The following is a 21,435-nucleotide window of genomic DNA, read 5'->3' on the forward strand; positions in this document are numbered from 1 at the left end:
AACGGTCCAACCCCCGTGTCTCTACGATGTTCTGATGCGGAGATATAAGGCTTTGTTTACTCTGTTGCTAGGGTACTGTATTTGGTTGCTAGGGGCGTGGCTTGGGAGTAGCCAATTATGTGCCCAGTGATTACACTCCGAGTCACAAGTAAAACGGTCCAACCCCCGTGTCTCTACGATGTTCTGATGCGGAGATATAAGGCTTTGTTTACTCTGTTGCTAGGGTACTGTATTTGGTTGCTAGGGGCGTGGCTTGGGAGTGGCCAATGATGTGCCCAGTGATTACACTCCGAGTCACAAGTAAAACGGTCCAAACCCCGTGTCTCTACGATGTTCTGATGCGGAGATATAAGGCTTTGTTTATTCGGTTGCTAGGGTGCTCAAATTTGGTTGCTAGGGGCGTGGCTTCGGAGTGGCCAATGATGTGCCCAATTGTTACACCCCTAGTCACAAGTAAAATGGTCCAACCCCCGTGTCTCTACGATGTTCTGATGCCGAGATATAACTGTTTGTATTTTATGTTGCTAGGGTGCTCAAAAGTGGTTGCTAGGGGCATAGATATCATATAGAAGACTAGATGCCCTATTGGCCGCTGGGGACTGAGAAATACGGCGGCCATCTTAAACCGGTCGTTCTCCTAGTTTCGTTGCATAGCAGCAGATAAGATGTCAGAGCACTGTGGAGCATTTTCCTGTTCTAATCGGCGGACGATCGCAAATAGAGCCCGGAGGATTATTTTCACAAGTACTTTTTAACATCGCGGTACTATTGGTTGTATTTTGTGAATAGAATATTAACAGAAAATTGAGAAAGAGCCAGCTTATTGATTTTACTGTACTGAAATCGTAGCCAGCTAACGTTCGCTAGGCTATGTTTACTGCACCAGCCGCTGTTCACCCTGCAAGGAGAGTGGGGTAAAGTAAAGTAATAATTACAAGAGTTTCTCTGTTGTGAGTATTGTGTAAAGCGCTATATAAATGTGTATTATTATTATTATTATTATTATTATTACAAGGTGCTGTGAGCTGCGTGATCCGCCGAGCTTTAAAAAGCTAAGATGTCAACAGGAACAGAGGATGTTTTCCTTTGTAGGGAGGACATTGAGGAGACTCGGTTTGGAATCGACAACTATCAGTCTGACTCGTTGTCACTGGTTGTGTCTGTGTTTTTAAAGATAAGGCTCCACCATGTTGCCAAACTCACATCTCTTGAACTACAGAAAGGGAGCACGGGAAAGAAGCTCTGGAAAACAGTCCTCTTTCAGGGGTGTGTGTGTGTATGTGTGCGTGCGTGCGTGCGCGCGCGTGTGTGGGGGGGTTTACAAATCATTTTAAATTGTTTCTTCACCATATTAAAAAGTCTTATTTTATTGCAACTATCTGTTTCTGCATCTTTGTCATATTTATAGTGTGTGATTTATAAAATATCTTATGTCCTACACCACATATTATGATTTTGGACTCACTTTATATCTTATATCAGAATATTTTATTACTGTTTAGTGAATATTCATTCATTCCTACTATGAACATTAAGTGGCGCTGTCCACATTAGTGTTGGTAACACTAAGATTCTAAACCTAAATATTGACAAACTATATATTGTTGGAAAGCTCAAATAGTATAATTTTCATATTTCATTACCATTTGGGGAAAATTATGACACAGTGAGAGTCAGTTTCTAAAAATGTTACGGGCCCACAGGTAGGCCAAATTTGTTTTTGCATATAACACTAAAACCCTACTCTAAACCTAAAAAATCATGGCAAGCTATATATCACCGGAAAGCTCTCAGAATGTAGTTTTAATATTTCAAAATCTTTTTGCATGAATAATATTGCGGTGACAGTAATTTATTAGTTTGTGAGTATACAAGAGTACAAGAGTATGTGGCAAAATCTAGTGGCAGTTGTTGGTAAAACCATTAAAATTGTGACCCAAACATAATTTTTTTGTGATTTGGATCACAACTACTTGAGACATATTGCTTCATGTTAACATTATTTATTGTGTGAAACATTAACTTTTATGCAATTTTATTTATAAATTAATATGTTAATGCATAATTTGATATATTAAAATAAAGGTAAACGGCTATAAAAATATTTATATTCAATATTTTTACGTTCTAACTCATTTGTGAAAAACCCTAAATTGTCTTCTTTAAAACAAGACCAAGATTAGGTTTCTAGCCCAAAGGATCCCAGAGAAATATTAATTTAAAGATGTACATCACATTGTCACCCCCACTCAAACGGGATTTGCGGCACATAAGGGGTTAAAATACGCCGAACCATGTGTCCTATATCATAGCTCCATGAATGACCTTTGCAGCAAAAAAACCCGCGTGAAAATCTGTTCGGTATTCACTGAGATATGATTAATTAAATGCGCTGATAGCGCAATCCACCAGTCATACAGATTACACTGAGTGGAGCGGGTGACCGATCTAAGATGGCGGCCCCATATCTCACCGCGCCAGTAGGCAGTAGCGGTCGATAGGGCGTCTACCTATATGATGTCTATGGCTAGGGGCGTGGCTTAGTAAGTCTGTAAGGATCCTGAGAGACTGATTGGATGCCTGAGTAAAATGAGCCCACCCCACTGATCTATATAAATGACTGGATTGCGCATGACGTCACACTTGTGAAGCCACCGCGCCGCCATGTTGGTATACCCAAACGTTCTATTAAATCAATGGACGTTATCAGATTTTAATGATAAAACATCACTTTACTCGTCTTCGTTTTTATATGTGAAGTTACCCTGTACATTATAACAACACAAACGTCCAAAGCATGTAAATAGTTATTTACTGAAAGTTGTACATTTTGCGTTTTAAACAGTTATTATACATTCATCTTTATTACAGTATCAGATCAGCAGACAGACCGCAGCATATTTAGTATTAATGACAATAAACGTGCTCATTCTGAAATCTAAATAAATAATCATGCTTTGTACCGTATGTGCATGCAATAATTTGCTAGTTTTGTAATTATGTTATCTAAACTTACAAGTTACCTAAACTTATTTAGAGATATAACGCTGACCGTCACAGTGTAGCTGAATGTCAAAAAAAACTTTATTTATACCCGTGTCATTAACAAATGCAACAGACACACTCATATTAACGGTTTTTTATAAATCCATTATCCTGCCCGATTAAAACATAAACATTGCAAATAACAAGTATTAACAAATAATTAACGTACACATATCCTAAAAATTAACCTTGGGTTACTGATACGCTGTAAAGGGGGTAAATTTTGATCATGATTTTGAATGGAAGTCAATGACGCTCTCTGGCGGTTGGGTATACCAAGATGGCGGCTCGAACTCTGCGCTGGCTTCACGTCACGCAGTTACGTCAAGCGTTCTATGCGCAATCCAGTCATTTATATAGATCAGTGGCCCACCCCCATGTCTCTATGACACTGTGGTGCAAAGATATCCATCCGGGCATTTTATAATGGCAGTCTATGGTATAGGTTGCTAGGGTGCCCAAAATGGTTGCTATGGTAACCTTACACCCCATTGTGGGGGACGTCCTGACAGAGTCTAGCACCCTCTTCAAATTTAGTAACCCACATGTTTCTATGAAATCCTGGCTCGGACCTATGACCCGTCAAAATTTTTGCAATGGTAAGTCTATGGGATTTTGCCCCATTGACTTTTCATTGGGGCACTTTTGGGCACCTCTTACACCCCAGGGGTACAACTTACACCCCATTGTGATCTATGTTTTTACAGAGCCTACCACCCTCTTCAAATGTTGTAACCCACATGTTTCTACAAAATCCACGAGCGTAGCTATGACCCATCAAAGTTGGGCCCAATGTTAAGTCAATGGGATTTTTGGGGTGGTTTTACGCCCCCCTTTCGGAAATCCTGCACCCGATCCCTTATAAAAGTCATAGCACACCTCTCCTCAATAATCCGGTCGATTTGAGCCCTCTTTCATGGGTCTACAACAAAGCGTGCGGGACGAGTTAATCGCCGAAAAAAGTGTCCGGATGTAAGAATAAAATATAATAATATCCCTGAGCAATAGTAATAGTGATGCTTTGCATAAATGCAAGCACCACTAATAATAATAATAATAATAATAAAAAGCCCAGTAAGAACAGTACAGCGCATTTTCAATGCACTGTAATAAAAAATGAGCATAAAATATTACAGAGAAGGAAAAAAAGAATAATATAAACAAATAAAACTTTTTATGCCATTTTATCCAGTTTTGTGCATTATAATTCTGTTTAAAGTTCTCATTTGCGCGTATTATTTTTTTATTCACACATATTATTTTTTTATCCGTGACCTCAATTCATTTGAAGGGAAATTTGTCCCATAGATCTGTTTAAATTTTTGGCCAAAACTGTGGATAAGCAAATGTCCACGGTATGATAACAGTACATGCCAATATCGTGGTATACCGCCATACTGTTACAACCCTACACGTGGGTCGCACGTTTATTAAAGCAACACTATGTAGTTTCCATGTAAAAATGACTTACAGCTCCCCCATGTGGTTGAAAGCGCAACAGTGCCTGGTATCAGACACTCTTCTGCAGGCAGGGGGAGAGGCGGGGCTGTGTTTCCTACCCTCCACCGCCACTTTCAGAGTGTGCTTGTAGCAGCTAGGAGGCTGCTCAGGTTGCAGCAGCAGTACAATTTGTCCAGTTAAAAGTTGTTCTATCACTGAAACAATTTTAGAGACATTATTTAAAGGTAAAAAAACTACATAGTGTTGCTTTAATGGCACGGAATACCATACTCCATATCTTGTGCATTAGACGCACCAATGTTTCGTCAAATTTTTATTTTTGCCATAGGAACAAGTAAAGGTGTAAAAGCGCATTTTTCGTTGATCGTAATGATGACATCGGAACAATTGCATATTTTCACATAAAATCACAATAAATACATCTTAAATTGTACACATGTAAATAACACCTGCAAATGATATATCTGTTTACTACATAATGGACACTCTATTCTCTTTATATTTATAGAAATGCATTTTACAAGTAATATAAAAAAATCCTTGTGTGTTTTAACACATTTGTCAATAAAACTCTGAGAGTTGAAAACACAAATGTGATTATATAGGATTTTCTTTTAATTCCACCAGATGGCACCAACTCATTCCCCAAATTTTAAATGTTCTAGCTCTATTTTTCACTTACACATTGAATTAATTCATTATTAAAATAAATAATATATTAATAATATAATAATATATTTTAATACAATATTTTAACTGTTTGATATAGAAAGAAGGTGCATAATTTGTATGTTTGTATATTGATCCTAATATTGTCCATCTAAAAATGGTTAAATTGTAAAATATATTACATTACAGGTCAAAAACATCAAAGATAGTGGAAAAAATGTTTTAAAATAATGTATTAAAATTGTAACCACAAACTACAATAACTCCACCAGAGGTGCTGTAAAATTCATAAACCAGAACCGCAACAGTAGCCACACCCACTAGAGCAGAGACGACCAATCGAATCACACCTTCAGGACCAAAACAACAGCAATCGTAGTCTGAGGAAACAAAGGAACAACATGAAACAGATCAGTGTGTTTTACGTTAAAAGAAAACACGATAATATTAATTAAAAGTTAGGTAAAATAATCATTGCTATACCTCTGCACCACAATACAACAAAAAATAATGCCACTTCAGTCAAAAATGAGATAATGATTTTAACCGAACATGTCAGACGCACTTAGAAGGATTTGCATCTGAGCTCATCATTTGTTTCATAATAAGTTTTTAAAGACATATTTATATTTAATTTTTTTGTAATATTACACAGCACCTGTCAAAATAATTTGCTGCATCTGGGTTACTATGTGTTACTAGTTTTGAGCGTTTGTTATCTGGGAATAACAAACCTGCAAATGTCGCAACTGGCCAATCATAATCAAGCATTTCGACAAGCCGTGTAATAAACTAAAATATAAAAAAGACAGGACAAACCAGAAATCTTTACTCACCATAGACAGTAACACTGAATGTGTGTGACATCGTCTGCTTGCTGTTGATGGTTAATTGATAAAGTCCAGTGTGTTGAGTTGTGATGTTTGTGATGGTGAGATCTCCAGTCTGATTATTCACCTGCAGTCTGTCTCTGAATCTCACATCAAGAACATCATCATATATTGAGACTGTATTGGTGTCTTTATTCATTTTAGCTATGAGAGACCCTTTAGTTTTAAACCTCCATGTTATCAGATCATCTGTCTGTAGTTTAGTATCAGTGTGTAGAGTAACAGAATCTCCCTCCATCACTGACACTGACTTCACTTCATCACCAAACACACCTGCACACACCAAAGTTCATTAAAGTTTTAGAGTAAAGTTTATTTGGTCTTTTTAATCTTTAACAGAAATACAAAAAACTTGGAAAGAGATTTAGAAATGTGAGCTTTGGAAGAAAGATTCATTTAAATATAGAAAATGACCTAAAAGATTTAAAGAACAGCACGGAAAAAGATCTTTGAATGAATAAAACAGATATTCAAATATTTTAATCTTCAGCCGGTTTGGTAAATATTCAGTTATGTATTTAAGCAAAAGATTCAGAAAATTTCCATTCAGATTCTGATGAGTCCTAAACTTTACTGACAGAATTAAAGTTCAGTAGACTTTCACACAAACAACAACAAATCTTAATAGAGGAAAATCCTTTAATCTTCAAATATAAAAAAATTAAGCTTTTAATTTATACTATAAATCCATAAACAATTGACTGAATATAAATATAAGAACTACCTGATGAATATTTAGATTATGTGAGATCACAGACATCCAAACTAGATTTCATGATAATATCTTAATTTTTATATGAGAATTGAATCAAATGCCTCTTTAGTCTAAAATTAAAATAAAACATCATAACTCTGTACAAACAGCTGTAATAAATCATTAAGAAACATTTATAACTTACCAATTAGAGAAGTGAAGCACAAAAAGAGATAAACAAACATGAGAAACATTTTCTTCAACAGTTCAGATGAAATAACAACACAACAATAATCTGACAGTGTTGTGATGTAAAGTCAAATAGAGAAACACTGTTAATATTGTTTACGATGATAAACCAGTTAAAGAAATTCAGTGAATTTGAAACTCCCATCAGATGAATTTAACCACAAGCCTCTTAACCCCACCCCCAAAAAAGTTACAGTATCTGTCCTAAAAACACAAGACAAGTTTATTTATATTGCATATTATATACATGCTGATTTAAAATGCTTCAAGAGAAAAAAGGGAGATAAATCTGATATCAAGAAGTAAATCTGATAAACTTGAGTAAGATTAAATAAAAGAGATAATAATGATAATCTCAGTCTTTATTAAAGATAATCTGGAGTAGTAAAGAAATCCATCCTGCTGTTGATAAATGCATAAAGATGTTTTTTTTAAGTATTACACCCTAATTATTTCTATACTGTTGAGATGATATAGATAAATTGATTTATGTAATGCTTTGATATGACTACATATTAATACATACTGTAAACTCTCAAACCTTGTAGGGATGAGACCATGTTACCTACAGAGACATTTCAAACCCATTGACATTCAAACAGATCCTTATATTGAAAACCAGCCCTGCTTTAAACCTGGAAGTCTACACGCATGCTCAGACAGACCTCACAAACTGATGTTGTGTTAATCTCTATACAACTTTACTGGAGATCACAACACTGTCAGATTGTTGTTGTGTTGTTTTTTTAGACATCTGAACTGTTGAAGAAAATGTTTCTCATGTTTGTTTTTCTCTCTTTCTGCTCCACTTCTCTGGTTGGTAAGTAATAAATGTTTCTTAATGTTTTATTACAACTGTTAGTACAGAGTTATGATGTTTTATTTTATTTTAGTCTAAAGATGCATTTGATTTAATGATCATATAAAAACTGAGATATTATCATGAAATCTAGTTTGGATGTCTGCAATCTCACATAATCTAAATATTTACAGGAATTTTTTATATTTATATTAAGTTAATTGTTTATAGACTTATAGTTAAAATAAAAAGCTAGATTTCTTTATATTTAGAAATAAAAAGTTTTTCCTCTATTAAGATTTGTTGTTGTTTGTGTGAAAGTCAAATTAACTTTAATTCTGTCAGTAAAGTTTAGGACTCATCAGAATCTGAATGGAAATTTTCTTAATCTTTTGTTTAAATACATAAATTAATATTTTCCAAACCAAAGCCTGAAGATTAAAATATTTGAATATCTGTTTTATTCATTCAGAGATTTTTTTCTGTGCTGTTCTTTAAATCTTTTAGGTCATTTTCTATATTTAAATGAATCTTTCTTCCAAAGCTCACATTTCCAAATCTCTTTCCAAGTTTGTCTTTCTGCTTTCTGCTTCTGTTAAAGATAAAAAAAAAACTTTACTCCAAAACTTTGATGAACTTTGGTGTGTGTGCAGGTGTGTTTGGTGATGAAGTGAAGTCAGTGTCAGTGATGGAGGGAGATTCTCTTACTCTACAAACTGATACTAAACTACAGAAAGATGATCAGATACTGTGGAGGTTTAAAACTAAAGGGTCTCTCATAGCTAAAATCAATAAAGACACCAATACGATCTCAATATATGCTGATGTTCTTGATGGGAGATTCAGAGACAGACTGGAGGTGAATAATCAGACTGGAGATCTCACAATCACAAACATCACAACTCAACACACTGGACTTTATCAAATATTCATCAGCGGCAAACAGAAGATCTCATACAGATTCAATGTTACTCTCTATGGTGAGTTAAGATTTCTGGTTTGTCTTTAAGAACATTTGAGCATTTGGCAAATTAACTATAACAATTACTCTCAATAGTGTCTCTTACTTTTTATATGATTTTGATTTTTGTTTTTGTTCTCTTGTGTTTTTCAGCTCATCTGCCTGTTCCTGATATCAGCAGAGACTGTACACAAAACTCTTTATTAGTCTCAAAATGTGTGTTGTTGTGTTCAGTGTTGAATGTGAGAGATGTGAGTCTGTCCTGGTACAAAGGAAACAGTTTATTGTCCATCGTCAGTGTGTCTGATCTCAACATCAGACTCTCTCTACCTCTGGAGGTTGAATATCAGGATACAAACAAATACAGCTGTGTACTCAACAATCCCATCACAAACCAAACTCAACATCTCAACATCACTCAACTCTGTCAGCCGTGTTCAGGTACAACAGCTGTGATTAATAGTGCTTACTTACTGAGCTGATCTAAAGGTCAAACCGACAGGTTTAGTTACATAATGATATACACTAATCTGTGATCAGATTCAGTTACGGTAATGATCTTCACTGATCTTAGATCAGATTCAGTTACAGTAATGATCTTCACTGATCTAAGATCAGATTCAGTAACAGTAATGTCTGTTATTATTCATTACAGCTCTCACCTTCATTCTGATCTGTTGTGTTGTTGTTGGATCTCTGATGATTGTCACTTCAGGTCTGATCTTCTGGATCTGTAGGAAACACACAAACACACAGCAACAGGGTAAATATCAACTAGTACTAATACAGCTGTATGGTAATAACTACAGTATTACAACAAATAATGACATAATTATTATTGTTCCTGAAACAGTTCAAACCAGAGGAGAGGAAATCACTTATGCAAATCCAACATGGTATTAAAGAGCAGCACATTAACAGGTGAGATCATTTATTACTATTTATGGATACCTGAAATATGACAGATTTATTTTATCACACATGTGCACACACACAAGCGCGTACAATAAATATGTTTTACTTGTTGTATAGTTGTGTATAGTATTGTACTGATCCCAAAACAAGCTGCTAGCAACCATTTATACATACAAGACACAGAGATATTCATGACAACAAAATGAACGTAGCTGAAACAAATCAGACAAATCTTAAAGAGGAAAAGAAAAACACAAAAACTAAACATAAAACAAAACACATGTGGATATAAGTAGAGATGATTCAGAAAACAAAGATGATTCAGTGTCTCTACTAGTCTTTGTTCAGTTAGTCTTATTAAATGCATATACTATAATATTACAGTATAAAGATGTCTACAATCTATATAAATTGCCTTTATAAAATTAATTTTTAGGACAAATGTCTTAAGATAACAAAACATTCACTTGTACAGTATAAATTCATTCATCCAGCACATCTTCCTCATACTCTTCCTCCTCTGTTTTTCAGAGTGTTTTCATGCACTGTTGGTATAACAAGATATCTATTCCTTCAGCACTGAGATTGTTTATATTGTGTACAACTGGTTTGCAACACAAGTGTAGTGCAGTGTGAAATGTTTTAGTGAGTGACAGTGTTGGGGGTAACGCACTACAAGTAACGTGCATTACTAATAATATTACTTTTCTAAAGTAACGAGGAAAGTAACGAGTTACAAATATTAATAAAAAAAAAACATTTAAAAAAAAGGTAATGCAAGGACTTCGGATGCAAATTTGGATCATATTGAAGGGGGTGGTGTACTCCGATCTGTGATCCGATCATCAGGAGAAAAGTACGCATGTAAATGCATGAATCGTAGTAATTTTTCAATTGGATGCAAAAATACCTTATGCATATGCGCAGAACATTTGTGCTCAAGTTTACATCTTATATTGACCTCTTATATCACATGATTTTCCTCACAGAAATAAGCAATAGCAAGGCAATAGCATCACACATTATTAAGGTAATGTTAATTGGGTGAAGCGCTGTACACGCGATGTACTAAATTCTGCAGCGTTTATGTATGCTTTTAAAACATTAGGCTACTAAAAGTAATAAAATAGCATTGTGCATCTCGATGAGAGATGCTGTCCGCAGCGTAGCGTTGCCAGGTCCTCTGCTTTTTCTTTCCAGCAGTTGTTTTTTCTGCGGGTTAAAGATTAAATGACTTTTTTGGAGCCGATGGTGTAGTGGATGGTGCTCCGACACATGGTGCATACGCACTTCTGGCGACCCGCGTTCGAATCCCAGCTCAAGGTCCTTTGCCAATCCCATACCCCTCTCTTCACCCTATACTTTCCTGTCATCTCTGAAATTACTTTCTATCAAATAAAGGCAAAAATGGCCCTAAAAATAATAACTTTAAAAGATTAAATGACTTCATTGCTTAGTTATTGATATTTGGGCTGTGAAGTCATTGGGTTTCTTTTTGTTTAATAAAATCTGTTTAGTGTTAATCAAAAGTCTGCGCTTGGGTTCTTATCGAGCAAACCCTGACAAGGGTCTTCTCCGTAGTTCCGTTATGACTTCCTGTTTCAGTTAAACCGATGTCACCCCATTCAGTGTTAATTTTGGCAGCAAATTCTGATGTAGTCTTAGTCTTAGTCTTTTGAATAACACACCATTTAGTTTTAGTCTTATTTTAGTCATCTGAAATATTTTAGTCTTAGTCTAGTTTTAGTCGACGAAATATCATAAGAGTTTTAGTTTTAGTCTAGTCTTAAGTTTTTTAGTCTGTTATGGAATGATATTAAGGTTTGAATATGCAATACAGAGACAGATTTAATGGTTGTTAAAGAAAACACGCATGTTATTTTAATCTTAATGTCAAAAAAACTGACCGTGGCTTTTTCACAGAAGATAATATCACATAAAATAAGCATAAGGCCCGCTCTACCTAAAAAATATACATGGTCCCTGAAAAAGATATGCCTTCTTCCTAAATGACATGCAAACACAGATACACACGCGCGCAGACACACAGACAGAGACACACACACGCACTTTGTCCAGTCATGTAAAACCACAACATATACTATAATAGTAACGTTACACATTTCATTCAATTTGAGGACACTGAATATTTATACTCACTATTAATTCAGACAATCCAATACAATCAATACAGTTCAGATGTGTATTCCATTTGTTTCTATGTTATTCCAAGATTAGCGAAAACACTGTGGTTTATATTATAAAATAACCTTAGCGTGCATGTTTACCTTTGCATGTATTTCTGGATGAGTCATTTTTACAGGCTGTCGTCTTGTCATATTTGAAGTGTGACCAGATTAGACGCTAGCTCTGACATTGTTGTTGTTATTGAGACATGTCTTCAGACAGGGTGCACCGCAACACGTTAGCGTGTTGCTAACGAGCGAAGTCAACTGAAATCAGCCAAAGCTGGGTAACGAAGACTGTACAACTAAATATAATGTAAACAACCTGTTGTGAAAACAAACTTTGCCGCGAGTTTTTAAAATGCCTCTACTGCCTGCTGCCTGTGTAGATCAACCTACCCTCAAAGATTCGCTCTGATTGGATCCCACAAAACTTTCCCCACAAAATGAGTAGCTCTGATTGGATCTCTTCTCCATTCGTCCCTCCCTAACATTTTCGTCTTATTTTTATTCGTTGACTAAAGTGTCAGTTATATTTCGTTACAGTTTTCGTCATCATAGCTGACTTTTATTTAGTTTTTATTTAGTCTTCGTCCGTGAAAAAAGGTTCGTTGACGAATATTTTTCGTCATCGTCTTCGTCAACGAAATTAACACTGACCCCATTAAATAATGCTGCACATTCTAAAGCACTTCAGTGGGCCTTTAACTAAGCCTGGGATTGATCAAACATATGACTATATGCTAGCAACCAGTTACTTGTTACTAGTCTTTGTCTTTAGTGTTTAATGCATACACAACAGTCTCTGAATATAGATTAGTGATGATTTAATAAATTTATCTGATTATTATTGACTTGTTATTTAATGTTTGTTTTCGTATGTTGTGTGTTTATGTGTAAAACATGATCAGAAACACTGTGATCTAAATATAAATTAATTACTAAGAGTGTAGATATGACCTAAGAGTCATAGTGGTTTTAAAACCCAAAGCATGTCTATTTTTTATTTTTGTTACTGTATGCTAGTGACACTTTTAGAGCTTCATTTCTGAGTTGACATTAAACCTGATGTAGAAACAAATGTGGTTTTGTTATGTTGGTTGACATGAGAGATGTGCTTGTGTTAGACTATTAGTAGCTGTTTATGGTTTGTGGGTATATGAGAGGTGAGAGTCAGTTCACTTGACTCTCATGCTCTCTGTAAGACCTTCTCTGCTCTTCTTTTTTATTACATAGTTGGATGGGGAGGAAGAGCTGTAGTCGTGTGTGAAAAGTGTAGTGGGCTAAGCACACAACCCTGGGGGGCCCCGGTGTTAATGGTCATGGTGGAGGATGTGTGCTTGCTCACTCTAACATATTGTGTACGGTTTGTTAGAAAATCCAGTATACAGTTGCATAATGTGGTACCCAGTCCAAGTAAATTGTTAAATAGTTTGTTTGGCAGGATTGTATTAAATGCTAAACTAAAATCAACAAAGAGAAGCCTTGCATATATGTTCTTATGCTCTAGTTGTTCCAGCAAGTTGTGTAGCACCACCTCCACTCTATTTATTATCCTAAATGAGATGCACCTGTTAGCTGCATAAAGACACCTGTCCCCCCCATACAATCAGTTAGAATCAATCTACTAACATGGCCAAGACCAAAGAGCTGTCCAAAGACACTAGAGACAAACTGTACACCTCCACAAGGCTAGAAAGGGCTACAGTGAAATTGCCAAGCAGCTTGGTGAAAAAAGGTCCACTGTTGGAGCAATCATTAGAAAATGGAAGAAGCTAAACATGACTGTCAATCTCCCTCGGACTGGGGCTCCATGCAAGATCTCACCTCATGGGGTCTCAATGATCCTAAGAAAGGTGATAAATCAGCCCAGAACTACAAGGGAGTAGCTGGTCAATGACATGAAAAGAGCTGGGACCACCGGTTTTTGTCATGGGTGCCCGCACATGAGCGAGTCATTTGTTTTTCTTGGGCACTAGATGATCCTGCTGCTCAGTTAACACAGTGTTTGAGTTCACCTCCATGTTTCTCTGTGCCACTGACTATATTTGATGAATTGATCTGATTGTTATTAAATGTGTGTGTTTTTATGTTTGTGTTTATGTATACAGGGATCTGCAGTAGAGGATGATGTGGTGTATGCAGGAGTCAAGAGACGATAAACAAACTCTCTGTGATTCTCAGATCAACATTCAGCTGTTTAATCATCTTCACTTTCAGTTATAACTTTACATAAAGCGCTTATTACATTTAAGATGTCTGTGTTCTCTCTGACTTTCAAGATTTGTTACTTCTCCTTTGAATTCTGAAGCATAATACACGCTAACAACGTTAAATGCAAGCATATATCAACAATATTTCACCATGTTTTAAATAATGTTTATAGACAACAGTTTAAAGAAAGACAGAACTGTACATTATCAGAAACAACTAAAGTATTTGATTTTAAAACACAAACTATGTCTAAATTTAATTTTTCTAACTGAATGCATCTGACTTTAACAGGTTCATTCGGGTTCAAGCGATGCCTGATGTGGAAAGAAATGTGGTTTTGTTATACTGGTGGACGTGAAATGTGCGTTTTTATTTAACTGTATGTGGTTAATGTGTATATGTGTGTGCATGTGAGAGGCATGAACAGTGTGTTTCTGTAAATACTGTCTGACTTTATTCACTGTACACAAAGCATTTGAATTCACCTATGCTAATGTTTACCAAATAAAAGATTGCTTTAAATCAAACAGTACTGTTATATTCGTATGCAAAAGTTTAAGAACCCCTGACAATTTCCATGATTTTCATTTATAAATATTTGGGTGTTTAGATTTTTTTTTTATTGGCAGTCAGGTCTGTGTCTGTCCCAGTTCAATTACTTTGGGTCACAGGTCTAATTCTCATTGTGTGTAAAACCCGAGTCGATTGGAGAACGGCCGTGATCAGAGTCAGTCAGTGCTAACGCGCCTAAGCTCATGTGCAGTTTCAAGTGTGCCTCTGGTTTCTATGGTGATACTGACTCTTGTTTTGAAACTAGCTTACTGTAATCCTGCACTAAACTGAATTGTTAAAAAAATAGTCTATAATGACATCAAAATAAAAGAGATGTGTTTAGTTTTATTTAGTTGTCAAGCATATACATTTAATAAATTTTAATAACCTTAATGTACTAAAAGTGTAAAGTAAAAACTGTTACTTGGATCTAACTCAATAAAACTAAGAAAACATTTTCCAACTACTTTTTGTAAGTTTATTGAACTAACTGATATTTTGAGTAGGGACAACTTATAATAATATGGATTTCAACAGAAACAGTTCCAAATAAATGAACATTAAACACCAACAAGTCTTTCTTTTTAGTTAAAAAACATAAAATAGAGTTTAAATTCTCTATTAATGAATCCCCTTTTTTAAGCAAGTAAGCCCCACCCACTGATTAACATTGAATTTGCATACAAGTTGAAAACAAAAATGAACACGAAGATGAAAAAGTAAAACAGAACATAAAATTAAAACTGAACTTTACATTTTAATTTTGTCCCTATTATTGCTTATGGGCATGAATAAAAAGCCTTTCAGGCTTCACCTTTGACTTATATACTTATAATCAGTTTAATTCTTTAAAAAACACAACACAACAGCTGCAGGGTGTTTACAACAAAGTCCATAAACGTAAAAAAATTCTGAAGTAAAGCTATGAGTGTCATGACCTGATCTCTCTATTTCTTGTCTTATTCGAGTTTGAGAGAGATTAGGTTGTGACAGTACGTGTCTGCCCTGAGAATTGTGTGACAGGCCCTTCCGCGGTCCACGTTTCTCTCAGGGTTCGTGAATTGTTTCCCGCTCTCTTATGTTTGATTAAGCTCCAGGTGTGTGTTGTTAGTACTCCCTAATTCCCTTCTGTCCTGTCCTCCCTGCATTGGTATTATTCTCTGTTCCCTTTCTAGATCCCTGTGTTTACTCTCTGTTCCTGGTCTCTTGTGTGAGTTTATGTAGTTAGTGTTTTCAAGTGTTTATGTTAGTTAGCTTAGTTTGTGTGTTCTGTTATTGTAATGTTTTACGCCCTCGTGGGTGTTTTGGTTCTGTTTGTTCATGTTTATTAAAGTATTCTTTATTTAAGTCTGCGTTTGGGTTTTCCTCGACTTCCTCATGTTCCAGCCGTGACAATGAGAGGTAAACACTGTATATGTGTTTATCTATATACAATTATCAATGCAACAAAATTGTGTATAACTTGGTATATAACTTTATACAAACAATGTAGTAATGTACATAAAAGTAGTTTTTACCTATTCCGTTTATAATTAAAATAAGTTTTTCTGTTTGTTTACTTTATATTGTGTCCCACCACTGGAGTCACAGTCAATCTGATCATGAAGAGGTGATTTCCTGTAGTGTACACTAGATGACTCTCTACTCAACAGTAGGCTATAGATCGAATACTAAGGGATCTTAAAGTCTTACTGTAGTCAAGAATATTATCAACCTAAACTCATCTTTGAGCATCATAATAGAGTAAATAAAAGGCGTTTACCTGTTACAGTACTTTTCTTACACTTTATAACACTAACTGTACACACTTGCCTCATTTAGTAGACACAGATTTATGAATATGCTAATCGCACAGCTCGGACCATAGATATTAATATGCAAACGAGTCCCCACCTCCACTCTTTCACACCACCTCAGACCATACAGCGCCCTCCACAATTACTGCCATCCCTGGTTGAGATGTACATTTTTCAGTGGAAAAAATCCCACATTGATAAATATTTGTTTTGATGGCAAGATAAACTTTTTTTAAACTTCATGATTCCTCTGATTGTAGATATGGGCAAGTTTAGGTGAGTGGCTATTTTCTTGTAACCATTGCCTGCACTTTTGAACAGCGACACGCAGAAAATTGCGTGTTCTTTTGTCTTTACCATGTTACGAGATAAGAGAAATGATAAGAGAAATAGGCATGAATCTTCACCTATTTGCTATTGTTGTTATAAACTTAACAAATGCTCGTAAAATGAAGCACACTGACCTGTTACCGTGGCAACATCTCCAAGCCCCAAAACATGATGTGGCACAAAAGTAAAACTTGATTGGTTTCTATGCTTGTCAGTCATATGGCCTCTAAATATTAAATCTAAAACAAAATGTCACATTTATGTCCATTTCAATTTCTTTATTAATGGCAGAATTGAGTTTCATACAAATCATCATTTAAGGAGAGAAACACATTTTAAATTCTAGATCTTCTTTTCAGAACATCAATATTTATGTACAATTTGATTATATGAGATCACAGACCTGAATTAAATTTTGCATCTAAATTAAAGTAATTTACTGCTTGAAGTACACAGAGAGAAAGAAACATGTTTGTTCAACAGTTACAGATGTCTGTATCATTCAGTTGTACACTGTAAAAATATTTGTTTTTTGTTTTTGTAAAATACTGTTTAACGTATTGAAGAGTTTGGTTCCAAAACGAGAAAACTGTTTAACTTTTTTTTTTTAAACAATGTTTATTATCATGTTTTTATTGTGCTACTTTGTTGTATTATTTTAGTTATAGAGGCTTAAATCAAAACAAACCAACTGCAGTTTATTGATATTAATTGGAATGCACAATCAAAAAACAAGATTTTTAAAGAGTTATCTGGTTTTGGAACCAAACTCTTCATTTGTTGTTTCAACTTAAAAAACAAATAAAAGTGAGTCAACTAATATTTTTTATAAGTTGAACTAACTCAAAAAATGTTAATGCAACACAAACCTTTTCTTAGATGATCGTCTTATTTGTAGTTCCTCAAAAAAACATTCAGTCTAAGGCATTTTAACCATTTATTTCACACATGAATTAATCTTACCTTAATTTACGTTAATAAACAAAAAAAAGTTCTTCATTATGAAACCATTCAGCCAAAATGGTTCTTCTATGACATCATAAAGCACCTTTATTTTTAAAGGGACAGTAAGTAGGGTTTTAAGTGTTTTATAAATCAAAATGAATGTCTTTAAGTGTTTTATTAGTCATAAATATGTCTTCATTGGTGTCAAATGATCTCTGCCAGTGATCTGACTTTTCTTAGTAAGCCTAGAATTTCTTCTCTTTACTTACATTGAAAGCCCAAGGAGGCCTCTATGTCGTTTCGCCGTATTGATAAACTATAATAGCAGAGAGGGACAAAAAGCACTAAAAGCGTTTCCATAACACGTTTTCATTCAGAACATGTGAACCAGCCAAAACAGACAAGGAGATCATTCATTACATAACGGCTGAGTTGCAACACGCATTTGGAAAAGCAAGGCACTAGAGAGCACTATTCGTTTGAATGCAAAATACAATTTCACCACTAGATGAGGTAAATCACTTTTGTCCCTTTTAGGAGTGCACTGTACATTGCAGTTTATAATGTGACTCTTCCTGTTAAAGAAAACGCATTCACGAAAAACCATTACATGTTAGATATGTTTGAGTTTTTTGTAGTAGGCACTATTCTTTTAACCATCATTAACCCAATGTCCGTAAAGTCCATGAGCCCATTGTTATTCTTTTGTTATTAAATGTTTCAGTAAGGATGCTTGTATGTGCCCTCTTTGTGGTTCAGTTGATTGTTCAACGTTGATACAACATTGAAACAACGGTAAATGGTAAACAGTTGCAAAGGGTCAATAAAAGAAATGTTTTAAGACAATTTTTTGTAATTTGTGAATCATTCAGTAAAAATGTAAAAACTAATTTTTTGGGTAAAACTTATAAAAAACTAGTATTTAAAAATGTAACAAAAGTAATTGTTAACGTATGAATATGTATAATGTAAATATGTTATTTCAGTTTTCTTTTTCATACATTTGCAAACGTTTCTAAAATTCTGTTTTCACTTTGTCATGGGGTACGTAGTGTAGATTTATGAGGAAAAAATGTAAACAATTGCATTATCACAGCATTAACAAAATTAAAATATTAATGAATTTAAAACAAAGATCAAATCTGTAGATCAGTGTGAACAACAGATGTGTTCAGTCAACTTTAATTATATTGACTTTAATTTTATTTATAATATATTTATCTTTCTATTAATTTTATGTATTTAAATGATTAAAATGTTTTTATGTAATGGCAAATCAAAAAGAAATAGTTCATCAGCACATACATGTGGATTGTTTAAACTCATTGATATGAGGGTGATGTTATTAGTAATGTGATGCTGATGTGTTTATGATGATGATGATGTTACACTGGAGGAAGATCACTGCTGCTCACTGGCGACAATGGCAGATTCTCTATCTGAATCACTGAATCTTCCTCACTGAATCCCCTTTTTGGAAGCTGTAAGAAACAGACATAAGAGATCAAATGAAAAGTTGTTTATAGAGGAAGCAGCAGTGATAAATATCTTTAAATGAAGGATTAATTTAAGTCAATGATGATTGTTTTGGAGCATCTTGTTGGATTATAATGCTATAATGTTTGTTCAATCAAAAAATTTTAATATCTCCCTAAAGGGACTTTTACTGTGGTGCCGCCTTCAGTTAAAAAACAACAACAAAATCACACACAACTATAGTATATGTGAGAATAAAACTTTATTAAAATGCTAATGTTATCATTTATAATTGTATTTTGACAGCAACACAAACTGCAATTATATAAATATGCATTTATAATAAACCCAAGCAACAATGGTTTAAAAAACAGAAAAATAATGAGAAACCAATACATAAAACGACACAAAAAGATGCGCTGTATTAAGGAATGGCGTTTCGTATGCATGGAAAATTGGAATTTGGAACTATTCACAATGTGTGCTATTTACACGCATTTCATGAGAATTGGTTGAGCTAATGGACTTCAGCTTTATCTAATGTGACAAAGTTAATTGTATGCATTGTATGTGAGTGAACTATTCCTTTGAAGGACAGAAAAGACTTTACTTTAGTCAGTGCTCTTAATTGTTAAAAACAACAGTTTACTTGCTTATTAAATTTAAGTGAAAATTAAAATACAAACAATAAGCTTTGTCACATTAGAATAAGCTGAAGTCCATTAGCTCAACCCAATCTACACTCTAAAAAAACAAACGGTGCTATATAGCACCAAAACAATTGCTTTGGATCGTAACGATAGAAGAACCATTTTAGTGCCATATAGCACCGGTGAAGAACCAGTGAAGAACCAGTGAAGCACCAGTGAAGCACCAGTGAAGCACCAGTGTAGAACCATATAGGGGCCATATAGCACCACATATGGTTCTACATAGCACTATATGGTTCTACACAGGTGCTTCACTGGTGCTTCACTGGTGCTTCACTGGTTCTTCACCGGTGCTATATGGCACTAAAAATGGTTCTTCTATCGTTACGATCCAAAGCAACTGTTTTGGTGCTATATAGCACCGTTTGTTTTTTAGAGTGTATGAAATGCGTATAAATAGCACACATTGGGAAAAGTTGTGCATGGGGTGAGAGCGGGGTCAATTATGTGAGGGTTGGCAGGCCTGGTTTGTATGTATGATGTTGTGATTCATATTTATACAGAATTACATTTTTTCTTTTCCAAACATATATGTATAGGGAGTGGCGGTACTGGATCAAGTAGTAAATGGTTTAATGATGTTGTTTCACAAACTCAAGGCTGACAAGTAATTTAGAACTGAAAAGTGTAATAACTACAGCAACAAAAAGGGTCAAGAGGTCAAACATCATCTTATAGTCATATAGCCCATAACATAGAAGCTGAAATTACATGTACCAAAAAACACATGAAATAATCTGCAGTTTATCTGACCTAAAATGAAAGTGTGAAGTAATATCATACTGAACTCACAGAATTTAAAACTGTGATTGAAGTACAGATGTTAACCATTATTACACTGAAAGATCTCAGTTACTCACCTCTGACAGACACTCTGAATCTCTTGTGTGAAGTTTTTCCATCTCTGATGATCTTCAGTTTATAAACTCCATCATGTTCCTCACTGATGTCATTGATGTTGAGATCTCCAGTCTGAGGATTCAGCTTTAGTTTATCTCTGAATAGACTTTTATCTTTATAAGATTTTCCAAAGAACATTCCAGGACTGAGTTCAGCTATGAGAGTTTCTCCAAATCTCCACTCTATCAGATCAACTTTCTTTATGTCTTTAACTTCAGCCTTCAGATCAGCAGATTCTCCCTCATACAGTTGCAATGTTTTTATTTCATCTGTAACAGCAGCAGACAGAAACAGTGAAATGAAATCAATTAAAATCATTTACTGATTATAAACATCAACTCATATTCTCATAAATTAATTTGTATTTATTAACTCAATCTTTCAGATTCTTTATCAGTATATAAATCTACTAATGGCTAAATTTAAGATATCAGTGGTGTAGTTGTCAATTATACACAGAGTTCACATCTGTTGTCACAGTTTCTGTTCAAACTGTTTTAAAATTGAATGATTTAAAATTGAATGTAAACACAGTGTGAAAATCTTCACTGTAAGTTAATAGTCATAAAACACTTGGCTGTATACACTTGGCATTAACATGCGTTTTTTCGTCGATCGGATCACAAGTGGACGACGTTAATGC

General features: G+C 34.7%; 1 protein-coding gene and 2 long non-coding RNA genes across 4 annotated transcripts in view; 2 read left to right on the forward strand and 1 right to left on the reverse strand.

Annotated features, from left to right (window-relative positions):
* The first annotated feature begins 599 nt into the window (after positions 1-599).
* On the forward strand, positions 600-1,443 carry LOC135721209 (uncharacterized). Its single transcript, XR_010521446.2, has 2 exons — positions 600-914; positions 1,016-1,443. It is a non-coding gene; the product is annotated as an uncharacterized lncRNA (long non-coding RNA).
* Positions 1,444-8,926: 7,483 nt separating this feature from the next.
* LOC135721214 (uncharacterized) lies at positions 8,927-14,645 on the forward strand. Its single transcript, XR_010521451.2, has 4 exons — positions 8,927-9,209; positions 9,424-9,531; positions 9,622-9,689; positions 13,981-14,645. It is a non-coding gene; the product is annotated as an uncharacterized lncRNA (long non-coding RNA).
* A 2,303-nt stretch (positions 14,646-16,948) lies between these two features.
* The window catches only part of LOC135721195 (uncharacterized), a 40,963-nt gene continuing 36,476 nt past the window's right edge, over positions 16,949-21,435 (reverse strand). Inside the window, exons 9-10 of one of the 2 annotated variants that reach the window (XM_073813569.1) lie at positions 20,753-21,061; positions 16,949-19,187 (exon numbers count right to left, since the gene is read on the reverse strand). In XM_073813569.1, coding sequence (XP_073669670.1) covers positions 19,165-19,187; positions 20,753-21,061 — 332 coding nt within the window. In that variant the 3' untranslated portion in view covers positions 16,949-19,164. The remainder of the gene's footprint in view (positions 19,188-20,752; positions 21,062-21,435) is intronic. The other variant, XM_065243380.2, reaches the window with a different exon arrangement.

This window comes from Paramisgurnus dabryanus, chromosome 24 (assembly GCF_030506205.2).
Source record: "Paramisgurnus dabryanus chromosome 24, PD_genome_1.1, whole genome shotgun sequence".
Lineage (NCBI taxonomy): Eukaryota > Metazoa > Chordata > Actinopteri > Cypriniformes > Cobitidae > Paramisgurnus > Paramisgurnus dabryanus.